Source organism: Gadus chalcogrammus, chromosome 10, assembly GCF_026213295.1.
Source record: "Gadus chalcogrammus isolate NIFS_2021 chromosome 10, NIFS_Gcha_1.0, whole genome shotgun sequence".
Lineage (NCBI taxonomy): Eukaryota > Metazoa > Chordata > Actinopteri > Gadiformes > Gadidae > Gadus > Gadus chalcogrammus.
The window spans coordinates 8,313,485-8,333,288 of NC_079421.1; the positions used below are offsets into that span (position 1 = coordinate 8,313,485).

At 44.2% G+C, this 19,804-nt stretch overlaps 1 protein-coding gene across 4 annotated transcripts; it reads right to left on the reverse strand.

The window, feature by feature from the left end:
• Nucleotides 1-14,490: 14,490 nt before the first annotated feature.
• Nucleotides 14,491-19,292, reverse strand: LOC130390250 (G2/M phase-specific E3 ubiquitin-protein ligase-like). Of its 4 annotated transcripts, XM_056600101.1 has the most exons (13): nt 19,225-19,292; nt 18,815-18,956; nt 18,195-18,304; nt 17,793-18,096; nt 17,569-17,635; nt 17,337-17,385; nt 17,174-17,238; nt 16,909-16,995; nt 16,232-16,548; nt 15,975-16,156; nt 15,494-15,666; nt 15,119-15,333; nt 14,491-15,023 (listed from the first exon to the last, which is right to left on the reverse strand). In XM_056600101.1, the coding sequence occupies exons 4-13, from the start codon at nt 18,034-18,036 to the stop codon at nt 14,965-14,967; spliced, it is 1,458 nt and encodes a 485-aa protein (XP_056456076.1). In that variant the 5' UTR covers nt 18,037-18,096; nt 18,195-18,304; nt 18,815-18,956; nt 19,225-19,292; the 3' UTR covers nt 14,491-14,964. The 4 variants fall into 4 exon arrangements, with proteins under 4 accessions (XP_056456076.1, XP_056456073.1, XP_056456075.1 ...); XM_056600098.1 differs by lacking the exon at nt 18,195-18,304; XM_056600100.1 differs by lacking the exons at nt 18,195-18,304; nt 19,225-19,292 and having other exon boundaries at nt 18,815-19,213.
• Between the last annotated feature and the right edge of the window lie 512 nt (nt 19,293-19,804).

Below are 19,804 nucleotides of genomic sequence, written 5' to 3' on the forward strand. Positions count from 1 at the left end.
CACCAAGCCTAAGCGCTCTGTTCTCTCCCCTCCTCTATGGTGGAGGCGTTCTGCTATCATGCAGAGCCCCCAGCAGCCTCCGCTGGACGACCAATCCTCTTTATCAGCCAGATAATAACAACCCCCCCCCCCCGCCCAGAACTGCCGTCCGCACACAACTATCATGAGGGGCGGCCATTAAGGCCTCTGCTCAGCAGCAGGGCGCGGACAAGAGGCCTCCTTAAGGAATGGAATGCAAGGTTTAAGTGTAAATAAAAAAGTATTAAATAAATAAACTGTGAAAAAAATGGGGTGAGGGGGTGTTGGGTAGCTACAAAACGATTAAGATTAACAATTACAGTGATTAACAATGATACTCATGGCTCATTATTCACACACTGCACAGAGAGGGAGAGGAGGAGGGGAGCGATAAGGCTGTTTGTTGGTGAGGGTGGGCTTTGGGAGCAGGCAGTCATTCATCATGTGAGGGGGGAGGGGGCCTTTAGGGGGATGGGGAGGGGTGGAAATGGCCATTGGAGTGGGGGGGGGGCATCAGAATTAAAAACACCCCCTGACCTTGTGGGGAAGAGGACCATCGAGAGATTGGAAAAAAGCATGACACAACAGAAGGTTTTTTTTTGGTAGTAAGTGTTAAATGATGGATGGATGAATGGATGAACAGTGGATGAATGAATTCATGTAAAATATATTTTCCAGAAAAGTCATTTTGTTAATGATTAATTTTTTTTCAACATATTATAATTATACTATCATGAATCTATAGTTATGCTGATCTAGTCCGGTGGTTAAAGGCTTATTATCTGACTTATGGTATGCAAACATTCTAGATGACATCATAGAAACGTAAGTAGCTGATTGGATTAGAGAGATCATCATCCTGTACCTGAAGAGGCCACCGTTAACCACACAAGGAAGCATCCGGAGAAAGCATCTTGCAAAGAGTACAAGGCTAAAGATGTCACAATGGATTTGGATGATAAATAAACCTTGACCCTGCAAAGAGAAAAATGTAGTCATGTCTGAATGTCTAAAAGTAGGCAAAGTATTTCTGATTCTTTGTCCTGTGTGTGAGCCTTCAGTTTGCACTCTGAGACTGAGTCCAGTGATCTTCTAGTGTTGTGTCCACTGCTCCATCAATACCCTACCCCCACCTCTCTTCATTAAAACTTCAACCTCTCCTCTCTATTGTCACCGCATTATAACACTACAGGCCTAATGAGCCATTCCATATCATTCAGATACCGTCCTCCAGTGAAAGAGATGTCAGGAAGGAGGGGAGATGCAGAGGTGGCGACCATGGCCTCTACTCAGCTGATTCCTTGTTATTTTTTATCTGTTATAGTTTCCCAGCCTTTAGTGACCAAGGGGACATGTGCCTGACACATCCTCACAGTAGAAGTGGACTGTGTAGGTTCAGAACATTGTGAACATTGGGACCCATTCGTATTACATATCACTTCATAAAAACAAAGACCCTTACAGAGTTCAGAAATGATAATCAACAATACGAAAGTTGTCCGTTCATCTGTATGGAACATTGTGTAATCATTTGTAGGAAATCTTTAATGTGAACAAGACGTCTGCTGCACAAAGCCATCTTAGAACGTGTGAAAATACTGATGAAATACTTATTATTAATATTTATTTAAATCAATGATTAAAAATGCTTTCAGAAATTCTAATTTCTTGGAAACTGAATAATTAAATAAATAAATAAAATAATTAAAAGCGCTACTTATTTAATTCCAGCATGAAATCCTCAGGAACAATCTCAGTTTCCCCGTTTTGATATATGTTGTAAAGACAACCTCTTCCCCTTGCAACTCAGATCTGATTTAAATCAAACACGTCTTCATTCAGTCGTCTAGACAGATTATATTATTATTATTATTATTATTATTATTATTATTATTATTATTATTATTATTATTATACCTCAGAGGAAAGAAAGTGTTGAAAGTGTCAATCCAATGTTCAATATCAGACATTCTTTGTGTGACTATTAGTGTATGGAATATGTTCAATGCTGTTAGAGAATGAGAACTATGGTGCTAACAGCAAAGAAAACAACAATATGTGTATTTAAATTCAATCAATGAATAAAAATATTTATATAAATAAACATGCATAAGTACTATACTTATTCATATCTATATACACAGACACACACACACACACACACACACACACACACACACACACACACACACACACACAATATATATATATATATATATATATATATATATATATATATATATATATATATATATATATATGTATACATTCATTGATGTATATGAAGTTTATACTTATAGATACACACTCCCACACGACACACACACACACACACACACACCACACACACACACACACACACACACACACACACACACACACACACACACAAACACACACACACACACACACACACACACACACACACACACACACACACACACACACACACACATATCTGTGACATTTTCATCCTCCAAACATATGTAAGTCTATAATTAATTGTTGAGGTGGTCAGCTAGGCCCCGCCTAAGCAAATCATACAGACGATACAAAGCTGCCAAAAGCTGATTAGAAAGCTATTATGCTTGTCTTTATATGTGTGTGTTTGTGTGTGTGTGTGTGTGTGTGTGTGTGTGTGTGTGTGTGTGTGTGTGTGTGTGTGTGTGTGTGTGTGTGTGTGTGTGTGTGTGTGTGTGTGTGTGTGTGTGTGTTGTGGCATCCCGCCACGTGGTCCTCGGCCTGGACGGGCCCGGGGTACCGTGGAGGACGGGGTGTACCACCCCCACCCACCAGCCGGCGAGAGAGAGCAGCCCTTTCGGCACCCCAATCAGGGTGATTGGGGGACACCTGGGCGAAAGCACGGGGGCCATCTTAAAAGGAGGACCTGCAGGAAGGAAGGGCTCGTGGCAGCAAGGGAGCCTAGAGGCCCACGGAGGCCCTAGAGACCGTGAGAACCCTGGTTCTTTGATTTGATTGTATAATAAATGCCTGGAATGGCTCTAACCCTCTACAAACGCGTCGTTTGTACCGGTAACCTGGCTAATTCAAGGAGCGGGTTACCACACTTGGTGGAGAATGCAGGCACCATGAAGGTCCCACTATGGCTCCCCGGTACAGACGCCGCCGCCGCAAGAGACGCCGCGGCCGCAAGGGACGCTGCCGCAGCCGCAAGGGACGCTGCCGCAGCCGCAAGGGACGTCGCTGCAGCCGCCAGAGACGTTGCTGCTGCCGCCAGAGACGTTGCTGCTGCCGCCAGAGACGTCGCCGCTGCCGCAAGGGACGCCGCCGCCGCCGCCAGAGACGTTGCTGCTGCCGCAAGAGACGTCGCCGCTGCCGCAAGAGACGTCGCCGCTGCCGCAAGAGACGTCGCCGCTGCCGCAAGAGACGCCGCCGCCGCCGAAAGGGACGCCGCCGCCGCCGCCGGCGCAAGGGACGCCGGCGCAAGGGACGCCGGCGCAAGGGACGCCGCCGCCGCCGCCGCAGCGCGAGACGAGGCCGCAGCGCGAGACCGGGACGCGCCGGCACCGCCGGCCTACGCGGACGTGGGGACGGGTCGGCCCTGCATGCTGGCGACCTGCTTGGCGCAGGGGATGTCCGGGAGCCCGACGGTACCGGTGCGGGTGATGAGCAGAGACACGCAGGCCCTTCTGGACACGGGCAGCGGGGTTACCCTCCTTCGCCCCGTCTTGGCGGGTGGGAAGGCGGGGGAGCCCATGGAGGTGGCCTGTGTGCACGGGGGGACCCGGACCTACGAGACATGCCACGTCGTCATCCGGACCCCGCACGGGGTGTTCACGGCTCGGGCGGGGATTGTACCCAACCTCCCCGTGCCGCTCCTGATTGGGAGGGACTGCCCGATATTTCGCCGGCTTTGGGCCCCGGCACGAGAATCCCGGGGCGGGAGAGATGCGGTCGCCGCCGCGGCAGGAGAGGCGGTCGCCGCCGCGGCAGGAGAGGCGGTCGCCGCCGCGGCAGGAGAGGCGGTCGCCGCCGCGGCAGGAGAGGCAGCTGCCGCCCGCGCAGCGGGAGACGAAGCGGCGGGAGACGAGGCAGCCGGAGACGAGGTAGCCGGAGACGACGCTGCCGGAGACGACGCTGCCGGAGACGACGCTGCCGGAGACGACGCTGCCGGAGACGACGCTGCCGGAGACGACGCAGCCGGCGCCGCAGGAGACACCCGGCCCCGGCGAGATACCATCCTGGGCGGGTCCCTCGACTACCTGGGGCTTGGACAAAGGGTGGAGGAGTGTGGCTCTAACCCTCTACAAACGCGTCGTTTGTACCGGTAACCTGGCTAATTCAAGGAGCGGGTTACCACAGTGTGTGTGTGTGTGTTGTGTGTGTGCACACACACACAAGCACATGGGTTCATATCTTCCACTCTTACACAGTAAAATTGGCAGTGTAAATCCAACACTTAAAGAGTACATTTTAACACCATTCCAGAAAACATACATTCCCTATCTACAAAGTGTTAAAATTACACTTACATAGAGTTACATTTTGAGGGTTAATCCAACTCTGATAAGAGTTAATATTTGGGACTATGTAACACTACCTGCGTTTCCATCTAAAAGGTGATGCGAATCTTTAGAAAGTTCGCAAAAAAGTAATTCGAATTAGGTGCGTTTCCATCAAGTTGTTGGAGCGGGTAACTATCCTAGTTCTGCCTGGAGGTGGCGCTGTAGGCAAAAAATGCCGATACATGGCTGTAATAAATGGTATGAGTAGAAAAGCTGTAACAAATGTATCAAAAAGCGGTCAGTCTGCCAATAGAGAAGAGTAACAACAAACAACAAACATGGAGAGAGGAATCAGCAGCAATTGGTTTCCCTTGGGCAAGTCATAACTGTTCTTTCAGTGAAGTTATCATTGGCTATTTTAACTTCCATCCGTAGACGAAGAAATAGAGAAATCACAATGTAAACAGCGGTAGCAAGGTAAATACGAGGACGACGTCGAGTGCCATACGTATGGGAGAGTACAATAGGGTGATGATGATGACGTTACACGTTGATGTCGGCAGGGTTGCTATGGCCGGTCGTTATGCGGAAATCGGAAAGACTGTCAGTCCTGTGTGTTCAAAGTTCGCTACCTCACAGCTGTTTCGAAAAGCGTGTTTCCATCCCCCATTTTGCGAATTTGCTCTCTTTCGCATTTCTCAAAAACCACCTCAAGCGAGCGGATAAACTTTTTTGCGAATTAGAGGATTTTGATGCGAATTTTGGTGTTTCCATCACCGTTTACTGATTCGATTCTTTAAAGTTTGCATAAAATCAGGGGGATGGAAACGCACCTAGTGACAAGTGTTACTGAAGTTTTACACTATGATGAAAATACAACCCGGTATCACGCCAAGGCGTGAAATAGATACGTTGGTCCACATCGCAAGGCGTGTTCAGGCCAGGGTCACGCTTTGCCTAGTCTCGCAAAGCCATACCAAACTACAGCAAGTACGCTTTGCCTGACCAAAGCGTGACCTTGAACACCCTTTCTTCTACATTCGAAATGAATGGAGGAATAGCACCAGCAGGGGGCGAGACGTTCTCGTAGCATTTGGTGATATTGTTACGTAGCCTATATTGATCTTTATTATCTGAATGGGAAATGCAATATTTTAGGACACACCATTAAACGTGTTTCTAATAACATTTCTAGCAAGAAATATACCTTTTCCTTGCATAATCTCCAGTAAGTGAATGTGTATGATCTTTTTAATCTTTATTATCTGAATGGGAAATGCAATATTTTAGGACAGATTCACCATTAAACGTGTTTCTAATGACATTTCTAGCGAGAAATGTACATTTTCCTTGCATAATCTTCAGTCAGTGAATGTGTATGATCTTTATTAATCTTTATTATCTGAACGGGAAATGCAATATTTTAGGACCGATTCACCGTTAAACGTGTTTCTAATAACATTTCTAGCGAGAAATATACTTTTTACTTGCATAATCTTCAGTCAGTGATTGTGTCTGATCTTTAGTTTTATAGTTATTGGGAAGATTTTATCGGCTCGCTCGCATGTTTCAACGACGGCAGGTTGCTAGGGACGCTGCTTTCGCTAAATTAGCAGCTCACGTGTTTCCTGCGTTTGTGTTATTAAACCGTTACTTTATTTAACTTTTAATGATATCATCTTGTTAGAAACACGTATATCTGAGAGCCACCCAGTCGCCAAAAGCATACGTTGACAGTGTACGTTTTCGTGAACACTGGATTACGTCGCATTTCAACATAAAATAGCATGTTATACACACACACACACACACACACACACACACACACACACATGCGATGCATTTCGCTGCTAATAAAAAAATATATATATTCCCTCAAATATTATTACTTCAAAACATTGGCCAAAATGGAATATCTTTTTTATTTCGGCTGCTTCTAGGACATTTTGGGTGGATTTTGAACGGTATGTGGGCAGCACCCCCCCCCCCCCCTTAAATAAATACTATGGCAGAATAAAGAATAAATTCATGCATTATCATTCAACATGTGTTTTTACAGTATAGAGTGGTGGAGGGATGACGTATGTTGGACAACCCGGAAGTGAGCCTCGCCCTGGGTTCCCTTGACAAAAAGCCAATGGGTTTTTCCATTGGATTTTGGATTATTGCAGAAAAATTAGCATCTTTAAAGCACCTCCTCAAAAACTGAAAATAAATAAATTAATAAAAATAACCGTGGTCCAAAGAACGAAATGTAAACCAATGCATTCTGAATGGGAGTGTTTGTCAGATTTTCCCATGCTACACAGAATGAAATGTAAACCCATGCAAATAAAGACTTCATGGTCATAATAATTGAAATATCATTAATCTCCTGAGTGTGTAGGGTGGTATTCTATTTTTTTCAACGGGGCTGTATCGAGTCACTTGACCGTCATGGTTGCTATGGTGGTTGCTATCGACCGCCCCCTCTAATCCTTACATGGCTCTAAAAACCACGCGGCAAAGGAGCTACTGTCAATTGTGTTGTTTTTGTCGTAAACTAGAGTCCGATGGTTAAAAAATAGACAGATATTCCGAGGTATCCTTAAAAGGCAGCTTGGATGTTTTTATTTTCTGCAGTTTAGACTTCTTCTACAACCTATTTTTGAAAGCAAAACACCAAGCTCATTGATTTAACGAGGCAGGGTTATTTGAAACCAGGGGCGGATGGTGTATAGGGGCGATTTCGGCGACGCACTACCAACTGGGAAAAAGAGGATTTTTTTTATAACAAATTCTATCACAGCAAAAGTAGTTTTCAGTGTTCTAGACATACTATCTGTCATTGTCCAATCAGAATCGTCAGATTCATGTCGCGTTTCAAATGGTCCCGCCTCTCTGGGTGAATTCATCGACGTGGAAGGATTCTCCGTTGACTGTCATGTTAAAACTTTTTTTTTCGGAAAATGAGCCTTCAATGCATTTTCAATGGAGATTTGGGACTCGCCCTAACGTGCTTGCGTCATACGTAACTGAGCAAAGAACGCGAAGGGATATCTTCGACCAAGTCACTTGCTAATTTCAACATGGCTGCTAATGTGTGCAATTCCGTTGCGTCTCTGAAAGAAATTCCTTTTAGTCGACGATCCAATTCAGAGAAATTGGCATTAAAACAATCAGGACCTCCAAGACCAAAATTAATAAAAAAGCAGTCGCACGTCGACATTCTGTACCAGAGGCTCCGGAAGAAGAACATTGATGCAGCAGTCTTCATCAAAAGTGCCCTCGAGAGCTTCACAAGCAGTCTGCAGACCATTAGGTAAGATAACATTTATATAATTTGATCCTTCTCAAAGCAAAGCTTTGTTATGAGAATATATGCATGAAAGGAGACTGTATTTGTGTTCTTTTTTTATAATATATGTTCATTTTTATAATATATTGCCAGTGGTGTAATCTAGCTTGCTTTACTCTGCGCTGGACATCCTGGTTAGGCGAGGCACAATGGCTAGCTTAAAAAACAGTGTTTAACACTAACATTATGCATCTCTGCCCATTTTAAGTGGGTATACTCATCATGCCTTCAGTGTGTCTTGAACAACCACACATAAAAGGTTGCCCATATTATATTGATATTTTATCGTATTTGTCTAAATGCATACTTGACTGTAGATAGATTTATGAGTGAAGTTACCAACACAATAGATAAAAAACATTGTTTAACACTAACATTATGCATTCCTGCCCATTTTAAGTAGGTATGCTGACATTTCTTTACTGGATAAAGTATGAACATGTGCATCACGTAGACTACAGTACTGTACACAGCCTAACAAACACATTATTGGTTTGTTTGCATTCAGAGACTCTGACCAGCTGCATGAGCCATCAGGAACCGACAGACCAAGGACGGCTGTGACAGAAGAGGCGAAGCAGAGGCTGTCTGAAGAGGTCTGTGACACCATCCTGGCTCACAACAAAGCAAGGTTCACTGGCCACCTTGTGAGTGCTACCTTAGTACAAGGAACTATGTTTGAAAGGTACTGCCATTCATTTCCTGCTGATGCTCTGAATGCCACTGTGAAGGCACTATGAGAATCCTGAATCAAGGCTTGCTGTGGTGCACTGGCACTGTACCAGGTTATCATGAGCTACAACCTCCAGGAGACATTCTCTGAGACTGTGTGAGTTTGTTGAACATTCTCATAACTACTCCTATGACAACAGCTGAAGCTGAGAGATGTTTCTCATCTTTGAAAATAATTAAGACATTAAGAGGATGGCCCTGGGTTACAGCGGCCCTCACAACCCCCCCAACCCCCTTCCCGTGAGAATGGACACTGGGTTACAGCGGCCCTCACAACCCCACACCACCACCCCAACCCTTTCAAGTGAATATTGTATATAGTTCTCTGCAAACCTATGGTGGCATCATGCCTTCAGTGTGTCTTGAACAACCACACATAAAAGGTTGCACATATTATATTGATATTTTATCATATTTGTCTAAATGCATACTTGACTGTAGATAGATTTATGAGTGAAGTTACCAACACAATAGATTGGTCGTAACACACTCAACCCTTTTAGAATCACATTCTCTCTCTCACTCTCCCTCTCTCACAAACACACATACAGAAAGAGACAGAGAGAGATTGTGAACTTGTGTATAATTCCCAATTATTATTGATGTATTTGCACTTTTAATCTTGCTGAATTCTACAAGGCAAATAAATTAAGTTAAAACTCAGTTCCCCGGCTCCATTCATCTTTGTAAGGAAATGTGCTATTTAGTCTTTATTATTTTGTCAGAATGCACCAGAATGCTTAATTTGTATGTGAAAATCCCAAAGAAATCTTCAGGGGGAGGATGCCCCCAGACACCCCTACAGGGGTTTGGTTTACAAACTTTCAGCCCCCCCCTAAAATAAAATTCACCAGCCGCCACTGTTTCAAACAATTTATTAAATAAATATTTGTGAGAGGTCATTCCTTCCCCTGAGTTTGCTTCCTATTAATGTCTAGTGTACACCCCTAATGTCCACAAGCATCCCCCCCCCCCCCCCTCCCCATATCGATTTGGAGAATTGTCGCCACATCCCAGTGGTGGAGGTATCATATATATGAAAGAGGGCATTCAATTATACTACAATGATCAATTAGGAGGCCGAAGCCCTAAAGGAAGTGATGCAATATAGGTGACTGAGTCGAGAACATTTAAGTAAGCTGTACCTTGGGGTCTCTTGTATATCAAAGGGGGTCTCAAAGGATGCATACGCTTCAACCTGTGGCTCCAGCCCTACAGGAAATGACTCAGCAAGTGCTCCATCTCGTTCCACCTCAACAAGCGGCTCGCTTGCAAGATTTTGGCCTGAAGTTCTTCCCAGACCTACACCCTAGCCATCCAACATTCATATCTGAGAATCAGGCCTTTCTTCAATAATGACAAAAAGTTATGAGAGAAATACACATAACATTTTTGTTACCTCATAAGCGGCGTGGTGCCGGCTCCTTTTGACCTTTTGACCCCAGACTTCAAAAACGTGGCCTAAGGCCAGCTGTGTCTACACACCTTAACCCGGGGATTCCACTGCTGCGGCACGGAACGGCTGCGACTCTGCCCTGCTTGCATTTCCACCGGGCGCGTTACGGCAGCGCAACGTGCGTTGCGAGCCAGCCGTATTCACGCGAGATCGCGAGATCACGAGATCACGAGATCACGCGATAATCCTAAACCTAATGTACTCAACTTCCACTCCCAAAACGACTGCAATTAAATGCCACGCTTTGTCCTTCCGGCCATTGCCCTTGGATGATTTGGTACGTATATGACGTGATAGGCTACATGAGCTGAGTATTGTGTTTTATTTTGAAAATTGACCGGATGCTCTATGGCTGTTACTTTTTAACTTCCTGCCCTGCTCAATCTGCTCTGTTGAAATTGACGCGGTTCAGCAACGGCTTGCGGCAAAAATAGAAATGCTGCGGAATGATAGCGCTACGGAATGATAGCGCTGCGGCGCGGCGAGCCGCTCCTGGGACGCTGCCGAGACGTTCCGCAGCCGCGCCCGGTTGAAATGGTCTCATTGATTAGAGTGGAACCTATCTGCTGCGGTGACCGCGGCCAAGACGTGTCGCAGCCACAACGTTGCCGTAATGCGTCCGGTGGAATCAGGCCTGGAGCCACAAATGTACACCTCCATCCAGTGACGGACTGGGATTAAAAATCGGCCCTGGTATTTTCACCCACCAGCGGCCCACACGGGGACGCGCTCGCGCGCGCGTGCCTGCAACACACAGATATAACTTCACATGCACGGAAATAACGCACACTTTTGTAGCCCCATTGGTGATCAACTCTCTAACTTTAATATGCATGAAGACTGACTGTCCTCACTGTTCCTCACTGTCCTCATGTCTTACTCCCTGCCCCTGGTCTGTTTGTTCAGTGTCTTGAACATTAGTGCTAGCGCTGGTGCTACTAGCTGAAGCTGCACTTGGCGGCTTAAAAAACAAATCGGTCAGTTTCGCGCATTTTTCACTGTCAGCCAACAGTAATTTCCTGGATTTCGCTCTCTTTTTCTCCGCTCCTCCCTTCTTTCGCTTAATTCCTCGATTCATAGTTCATATTCATAGTAACCTCAGCAGACTCTGGTATCTTCCAACTTTCAACTTCCAACAACCCTCTATACGCAGACGCGGTCTGATGCGGTTTTGAAATTCCCAGAAGTCATTGCTTCATATAACTTTTGTAAACTAATAATACAATTAAAAATACAGGCAGATTTGTTGTATTTCAATTTCAAACAACGCACTTTTTAAACATCTGATTGAATAAGGCTACAAAATAATGTAGACCGATGTAAATATTAAGGGCAACCATGACTGTAGTATATAGACACTCATATCGGGTATAAATAATGATTGATTCCCTATATCAGAAATAGGGATTTAGAGACAAATGGCTTATTTGAAGCCGTCCAGTCCGTCACTGCCTCCAACCCACAAAAAATGGGGATTAGAAACTAACCTCTGTCTTATGTACATTTACTGTACTGTTGGAGGTCACGCCCCTTTTCCGGCCTTTTTCGAGATATCTAGGGATGCTAAAATGTTTACACACATTTCCCAGGGCCCCGAGAACGACATATCCGAGATTTGGAGTTCTAGCCCAAATGGACTGTCATTTGGACAAAGCCCCTCTGAAGTGTTGCCTGCAAGACCTAATGGTTCAGAATGTGGTGGAAAAACAGTTTTTGAGACAGGAAGGTCCTACCGCCCTGAAATTGTAATACCTTATTCTAGGGCCTAACTGGGACCCCCGCACCGAAACTTGGCGAGGTCAGACTCCGAGGGCAGGAAGGGAGGGCCCTTCCTGCCAGAAACTTGGCCCGGTCAGACCCCGAGGCCGGGCCCCCCCTCCCTGCCCTCGGGGTCCGACCGGGCCAGGCTTGTGGACAGTAGGGGTGTACACTAGGCATAAATAGGAAGCAAACTCAGGAGAAGGAATGACCTCTCACAAATATTTATTTCATAAATTGTTTCAAATAACCCTGCCTCGTTAAATCAATGAGCTTGGTGTTTTACTTTCAAAAATAGGTTATAGAAGAAGTCTAAACTGCAGAAAATAAAATTTTATTTATTTATTTTCAGTTTTTGAGGAGGTGCTTTAAAGATGCTAATTTTTCTGCAATAATCCAAAATCCAATGGAAAAACCCGTTGGCTTTTTGTCAAGGGAACCCAGGGCGACGCTCACTTCCGGGTTGGCCAACATACGTCATCCATCCACTAGTCTATATATATAGGCTACGTAACAATTTCACCAAATGCTGGTAGCACCATGTTGGTGCTATTAGATTTACATTTAGGGCATTTAGCAGACGCTTTTATCCAAAGCGACTTACAATACGTACATTTGTCACAAGAAGTGCATCAATATATCGCTGTCGGTACAGAAAGGATGTTCATAGAACCAAGTGCAAGTACAACAATCGCTAGGCTAACCAATTCCCCGTGTTACAGCCATGATAGCAGCTACTGCAGTTGCTACACAGTTAAGTGCTATAGTACAATACAATACAACACAATACAATACAATACAATACAATACAGTACAATGGTGGCCAGAAGGGGGAGGGTGGCTATGCAGTGTCGAGGTGGTCTCTGAACAGGTGAGTCTTGAGTCCTTTTCGGAAAATAGTGAGTGACTCTGCAGTCCTGAGAGCGGCAGGGAGCTCGTTCCACCACTGAGGTCCCAGAACCCAGAAAAGTTGTGACTTTGCTGAACGGCCTTTGCTAGCTCTTAGCGATGGCGGTACCAGGCGTCCAGCTGAGGTAGTTGAGCGGAGGGATCGAGCTGGGGTGTTTGGCTTTAGCAATGCTTGGAGGTAGGCAGGGGCAGTTCCATCGACTGCCTTGTATGCCAGTACCATCGTCTTAAATTTGATGCGAGCTACTACAGGGAGCCAGTGGAGGTCCCGGAAGAGGGGGGTCACATGGGAGAACTTCGGTAGGTTGAACACGAAGCGCGCTGCCGCATTCTGGATGCGCTGCAAAGGTTTAATCGCAGAGGCAGGAAGTCCAGCCAGGAGTGAGTTGCAGTAGTCGAGGCGGGAGATGACCAGTGATTGGACTAAAAGCTGAGCTGCTTCCCTTGTGAGGAAGGGACGGATTCTGCGGATGTTGATTCGGCGGAATTTCAAAATCGTCTGTGATTTTATTAAATCCTCATACACAGGGCTCTACAGTGCGCCCATTTCACTCGCATTTGCGAGTGAATATTTCGGCGTGCGAACGAGAAAAACAAAACAGGAGCACGCGTGCGAGTGACTTCTCTACTGTGCGTTCACACCAAACGCGAAGGGGCGAACAATTCCATACATAGCAGCGATTCCATTTGCATCGCGACACTTTTGCCCGGCACGGGCGAGCGCGTTCACGTGGATTTCAGGTGGATTTGCAGCACGCCACTTTTGCTAGAGTTGAAGCATTAAACTTTGCCGCGACATTCGCGCGATGACAGCCAATCAGCGTTCAACAGCGTGGCCACTGAGTGACGTGCATAACAGCCAATCAGTTTTCAACCGGCCAACCGTTCCCTGCAGTGCAGTCCGGGCTGAACCGCAGCATGGAGGTGAAAGTGATTATTGCCGTTTGCGACTCCCCGAGCTCTATATAGAATAGTATATAATATAATATAATTGTATTGTATATATAATATCACGGCCAAAAGCTCTGTGCGCCTCCGGATGGCCGTAGCGCGGGGAGCGCTACGGGAGGGTTTAGCGGGTTTGTTTACCTACGTTGCTATGGTTACCAGTCTTGTGTCATCCAACGGTTTATTAGGTATCTAAATCGCTGTCTAATCAATACTTCATTCACTGCCTTTTCCGTGGTCATTACAATATTATGAATAGACTATGTGGAGAAAGTTAATGCTGTTACTGTAGTCGATAAAGTCTACAAATTCAACCACCGACTGGTTGAAGGATTTCGGGTGGCTAGTTTATGATGCTAAGTCTGTACATTTTGTAAGGAAGCCCCATCGGCAATGGTAGGCTCCTCTCTGTTTATAACGGGGAACCCTAATCTGAAACGCGATGCTGTGGTGAAACACATCGAGTCCACTAGGCAATCTCGCTGTCCCGATTTCTATATAAATCGCAAGTCACAAGTCCCAGCCCAATAACCCTGGTACGGTGGAAGCCAAAATTGGTGCTGTTTTGTGTAGCCTAAATGTAATCTTGTCTATTTATTTGTCTTAATTTTGCTTTAGTAAATTGGTGCTGTTGGTGTGTGCAATTTCTGCACAGTAATAAATGTTCTAAACAAAACTTATTGTGCCCCCATTTTTTTTTCCTGTGCTCCTAAATTTTCTAACTTAGGGGCATGAATGCTCCTGAAAAAAAAAGTTAGTGTAGAGCCCTGCTCATACATGTTCACATTGAATTTGCGTTGCGATTCTCTGGGTCGTTCACAAACTAGTTAGGCTACGCCCTCCCCTACTCAGTTCTGTTAGCTTTGCATTGGTGGAAGTGAGTAGGGGGAGTGATTAAGTAGAGCCTTCAGATTGGACCGTTTGACTTACTTAGTTACCGTCATGTTTTGTATTTTTTTTTTTATCATTATTGTTTTATTTGGACAAACATTAACAAATTTCTCCTACAGGGGATTGATAAAGTTCTATCTATTGAACAGAAAGAAACACTAGGTTATACTTTACACACTTTACCACAGCATTGACCTACTGAATGCCACAGATATTTTAAGCATTGGACTGAATGCCACATAAATGTATAATTATGTTTTTGCACGTTTGGAACGTTCACACACAAACACAGACAGCAGGCTGATTAATTGATATAATTTATCCTCAAACATCTCATATGAGGGTAATATCGGGAGTTTCAATGTGTTTGAGCAGACATTAGCCTCAGGAAACCTTGAGTGTTTCTGGAATGTGAGTTGAGGCTGTGGTGTTAATTTTGCTGCTGGGATTTATTTTAGGCCTGTTGCAAACATCAGAACGTCCTGCAGGGACAGCCCAGATGCTTCCTCTGTGGGAGTGGGGAGTAATGAAACACATTAAGATTTATCATCCATTTGTGGACTTCACTTTAAACAGCCACTTTAAATAACATACAGAAAATACCTTTTACAGCGATTAAGTAGTCCAGCCAGTAGCCAAGCACTCTCTCCTCCTCCTGGCGGTTTGAGCTACCAGTTGGGCTCATTTGTGGACGGAACAGCGCCTCTAGAGTCTCTGCTTTCAGGTCTTCCGCGCTGTAGACCAAGTAAGGCAGGAACAGGGAGGGATGTTGTTCCAGAGCATTGAAAAGGTTCAGGGTAGCCAGGCCGTCCTTGAACCTATATGCAGGTTGGGGGTGAGGGGAAGAGGCAGATCATGGTAAATTCTTAATGCTATTGCCAGTCACACTGCCAGTAGGACTCTAACCATTTCTGACATTCATTTGCGTTTCATTCACATTCTCTTTGGAATTCCTACAGAGTAGTCAGAGTGACCTACCCCTGGAAGGAAACATGGTTGCGGGAGGTGAAATACCACTGGATGTAATCATTAACAACTTGTTCCTTATCCTCCAGTGTCCTCAGGCATCGATAGCATCCTGCTGTCTGAAGCATGCTAGCGTGCTTATCTGCAAGTTCCAAGAGTTCTTGCAAAGTTGTTGCATTCTTAATCTAGAGTAAAATAAGAGCAATGAACAGACAAAACTGCATAAATATAATTTGTGTTGATATTGTAAATATTTATACTTGAGAATTCACCAAAAATAATCACCAAGGATGAGACTATAAAATATTTTAAATTCCTCTTTGACAGGGGTTTGTATTGGAATGTACATAGAAGTGACACAAAACATTGAAGTCACTGGCTTTATTCCAGTATCACACTGGTTGTAAAGCTACTGGGGTGTCCATATTGTTCATTGTTCATCAAAATAATATTTTCTTTTTATTGAATATGCTTATAAACACAAAACAATTACCTCAAGTAGAACATTCCTGAGTTCAGGATCAGGTATGTCTGCAATTGGGGCCTCAATAGTCTTCACCTTACCCACTAGGTAGTGGTAGAAGTTCTCGGAAAAGCAACGAGGCCCTGGACCACCATGAACAATGGACATGGCCACCATTCTTCCAACATGGAAGTACTCATCACCGTCGGCAGCTAATGATGGCAATGTTGCAGGGTTAGTTCAAATTGATTTATAATACTGTCAAAATGTGGCAAAAACCAAATTACCTTTGCTGTCAAATGACAGGTATTTGCCATCTTCCCTGCCTTCAAAAAAACGCCTGTTTTTAATGGCGTCCATCAACAGTGTGAGGAATTCCCGCGTAGGCCCTCCTGTGTCAACAGCGTCCTCAGTCTGCCCGATGTCGTCGGTGAATTTCACCAAAAGGCTACCGGTGGGGTCAAACGAGGACCGCTTAAATCCCCTCAGAGCCCCATCCCAGACATTGGCACGGTTGATGTTGAACCTGCTGCAGTTGCTCGTGTCAATAGCTTCTGACAGATTTGACAAAACGTCAGCAGCAGTCAGTCCAAAAACATGCTCTCTGCAAAAAAAGAACATGTGTGAGGCAGGAAACATTAACGCTGCCTCCTCTTGGTTATGAACATGGTTAAAATAGTAATATTTTTGTATTTTATGGGCCCATTACAGTAAGTACACCATATGAGTGTGTGGAAATGTGATGGGCATAAGCATGAAGCACACGTTGCAAGCTTTCAATCATTTTTGCCAGATTGTTTTTCTGTTAAGGCGTCATTTAAGTAAAAACATATGAAATTCAAATATTTACTTTAATATGGCAACAGAAACCAGGTAAAATGCCCAATGTAATTGGGCCGATTAATATTTCATCTGAGGGAAAGAAAAAAATAACAAGGCTAACAGCATTATTTGTATCAAATACCTGTCTTCCACCTGAGAGTAGTCGACTTCCTCAACATCTGAGGAACTGCTGTCAATGACAACTGGTGCATATACATTTGTATATGTACTGTGGATAAAAGGAACAATGAAATACTGAAACAAGATTGCTGTGAAATTACTGGAAAAGGTGTTATTTTTGGTACTGTAATCAATTACTTTCCGCAGTCAAATATTTCATGCAAAACCAAAAGCCAAAAAAGATATTACTGCACTGAAGAGAACCAATTTAATCCATTATGACTTACTTGTAGAATTCACATGATGTGTTTGGTGAGGTGGTCTTTTTGGGTCCTGCTCCTACTCCATTGGCCTGTTGATGAAAGTAGAGATAACACCAAACAAATTAACAATAATTACATCACCACATCAGTAACATGGAACTTAATAACATTTGATAATAATACATACTTGCCCACCAGATGCCCTGGATGTTGTTGGCAGAGATTGTTTTGGTGACCTAAAACACCCAAATAATTTGAATCACTTAATTTAAATCAGAATATAAGTAATTGTCCATATGTTATACAGAGGACAACATGCTTGATCTATTCCTTAGAGCAATTTAAAAAATGAATGCTGTGAAATACATGGATATTCAAAAATCGCTAGCACATGTCTCAAAATAGCAGGAGAAACTTACATTTTCATTGGAAGCCGACCAAATGCTTCACAATCATCGGATTCTGAAGATGAGTCATCTCCATAACCTTGGAAAAGATCATTATTAGGCTAGATATATCCAAAATATGTGGCAATTTCACAACCTCTTTGAATCCCATTAAGGACTCACTCAATTACCACCAACTAGCTATTATTATTATTTATTTATTTATTTACATACATGTAGTTAATTTCAATAGTTACTCAAATCCTGAAGAAGGCAGATGTACAGCGTAATCCTTTGGTAGGATTTCCCAATGGCCTCTTTATAATTCTCCAGAACAAAAGGTCTGTCTGTACCAGGTATATTTTCTACCTGAGAGCCATCAGGATAGAGAAGCACATATTCTCCATCGTCCATTGCGTTCTGATTAAAATCTCGCTGCTTCTTTAAAGCAGCTGGCAAGATTTGTGTTGTTGACCACTGGGGTTCAACATTTAACGGCATGGTTTTCCCTCTTTGAGGTTTTAACCCATTCTTGGTCCTTGAAATGATGCCAATCGAAATCTACAGAAATCAGAAAAGAAGAGAAAAAAAGAAAAACAAACATGACTACTGGGTCTTAAATAGTCACATTACGACCTAAAACCTCTGTATTAACTTACCTTCACTGTAATGGCCTGTTTCTTTTTAAGCTTTGAAAAGGAGGTCCTCCTCTCAGCCTCTTTAACCTCCCTGAACCTCAAGAATTGAGCTGCTCTTCCTTCCTTCCTTCCTAACACACACACACACACACACACACACACACACACACACACACACACACACACACACACACACACACACACACACACACACACACACACACACACACACACACACACACACACACACACAATAATAATAATAATAATAATAATAATAATAATAATAATAATAATGTATACTTTATTAATCCCCTTGGGGGGATTCTTTCTCTGCATTCAACCCATCCAGGGATACCACTATTACTAGTAGTACTACTACACCCGGAGCAGCGTGCAGCCGGGGGGGGGACCTCAATCGGCGTCTTGGGTGGGATTCAAAACTACAATCCTCTGGTTATTGGTCCAGCCCCCTAACGGCTAGATCACCGATGCCCCAATGGCACCCACACACACTGATGCATTTTAGCTATGGTTATTTAGTGGGGGTTGATAAATTGTGGCCTTGCTGACAGCTATAACCATGGGACATTTTGATGCAGCACAGAGTAATGGAAGCACAGTAAGGGATGTTGTTGAACCTGTAGGCCCACAGCCTTCACTTGACGAGGTGGATGGAGTTCATGGAAGCTGTGTAAGGAACCCCACATTCTGCCCACATGACGGGCAAAACTTGGGAGCGTCCCCCAGTTGCACCACACAGAACGGGCAGAACATGTCAATCTGAAAGATAAAAAAATAAATAAAAAATAGTTCAGATATCAGGCCTTCTCTTGCATTACCACGTCATGACAACAATGTAGAAACGACCACAAATAATGCTATTTAGTGACCGGGAGCGAGCTAGCCAGCTAGCTTCCAGCTAACAACGTTTGGAGAACGTTTAACAATTATCTGTCTAATACTATCTAATACGTTATGGGGACAATGACTTAATGTGTTGAAAACACACAAAACCAGTTCATTATCATAATAAAAGAGAAACACGTACCTCTTGTAGCACAATCAAACGACTTAACACCTTCGTAATTGAAAAGAACCGCCAACCGGATATGGGTCCGTCACTGATTATGGTCCACCGGGACACATTTCCGTTGTCATAACTTGCAGTTCGTTTCCCTATTTGCTCGTGTTATGAAGTCGATGCAGGTGTTTTCTGAGTTTGCATGTGTTTTTCTGAATTTGCAGGTGTTTTTCTGAATTTGCATGTGTTTTGGCATTTGCAGCGCACGTGTTGTGTAATCGATGAAAGTGTTTTCTGAATTTGCAGGTGTTTTCTGTATATGCAGGTGTTGTGGCGTTTGCATGTGCTGTGACCCCTCTCGGTCACTTAGGGCCCTTACATAGTCGACGCATCGCTACGCATACGCGTCCAAAAGGCTATGCGTTGTCGGTGGGGGCAGTACTGCAAATATTGTACATTATCTCCACTATAGGTTATATTTACAGAAGAACATATGAGAGGATACGGGAACTTGATAAGAATGACTTGACGTCTCTTTTACTAATTATCTGTGCCAATTTATGCGAACCCTTCCACAGGGGCAAAGTGCTATTTTGATGCGCGACAT

Bases quoted from the DNA above. Each gene is read 5' to 3' on its own strand.
- LOC130390250 (XM_056600098.1), bottom strand. From the start codon at position 18,883: ATGTGGGGTTCCTTACACAGCTTCCATGAACTCCATCCACCTCGTCAA. The intron at 16,996-17,173 runs GTAAGTCATAAT...TTTTATCCACAG, and splicing joins ACATCATGTGAATTCTACAA to TACATATACAAATGTATATG. The intron at 15,667-15,974 runs GTAATTGTTTTG...ATTTTACTCTAG, and splicing joins TCAGGAATGTTCTACTTGAG to ATTAAGAATGCAACAACTTT.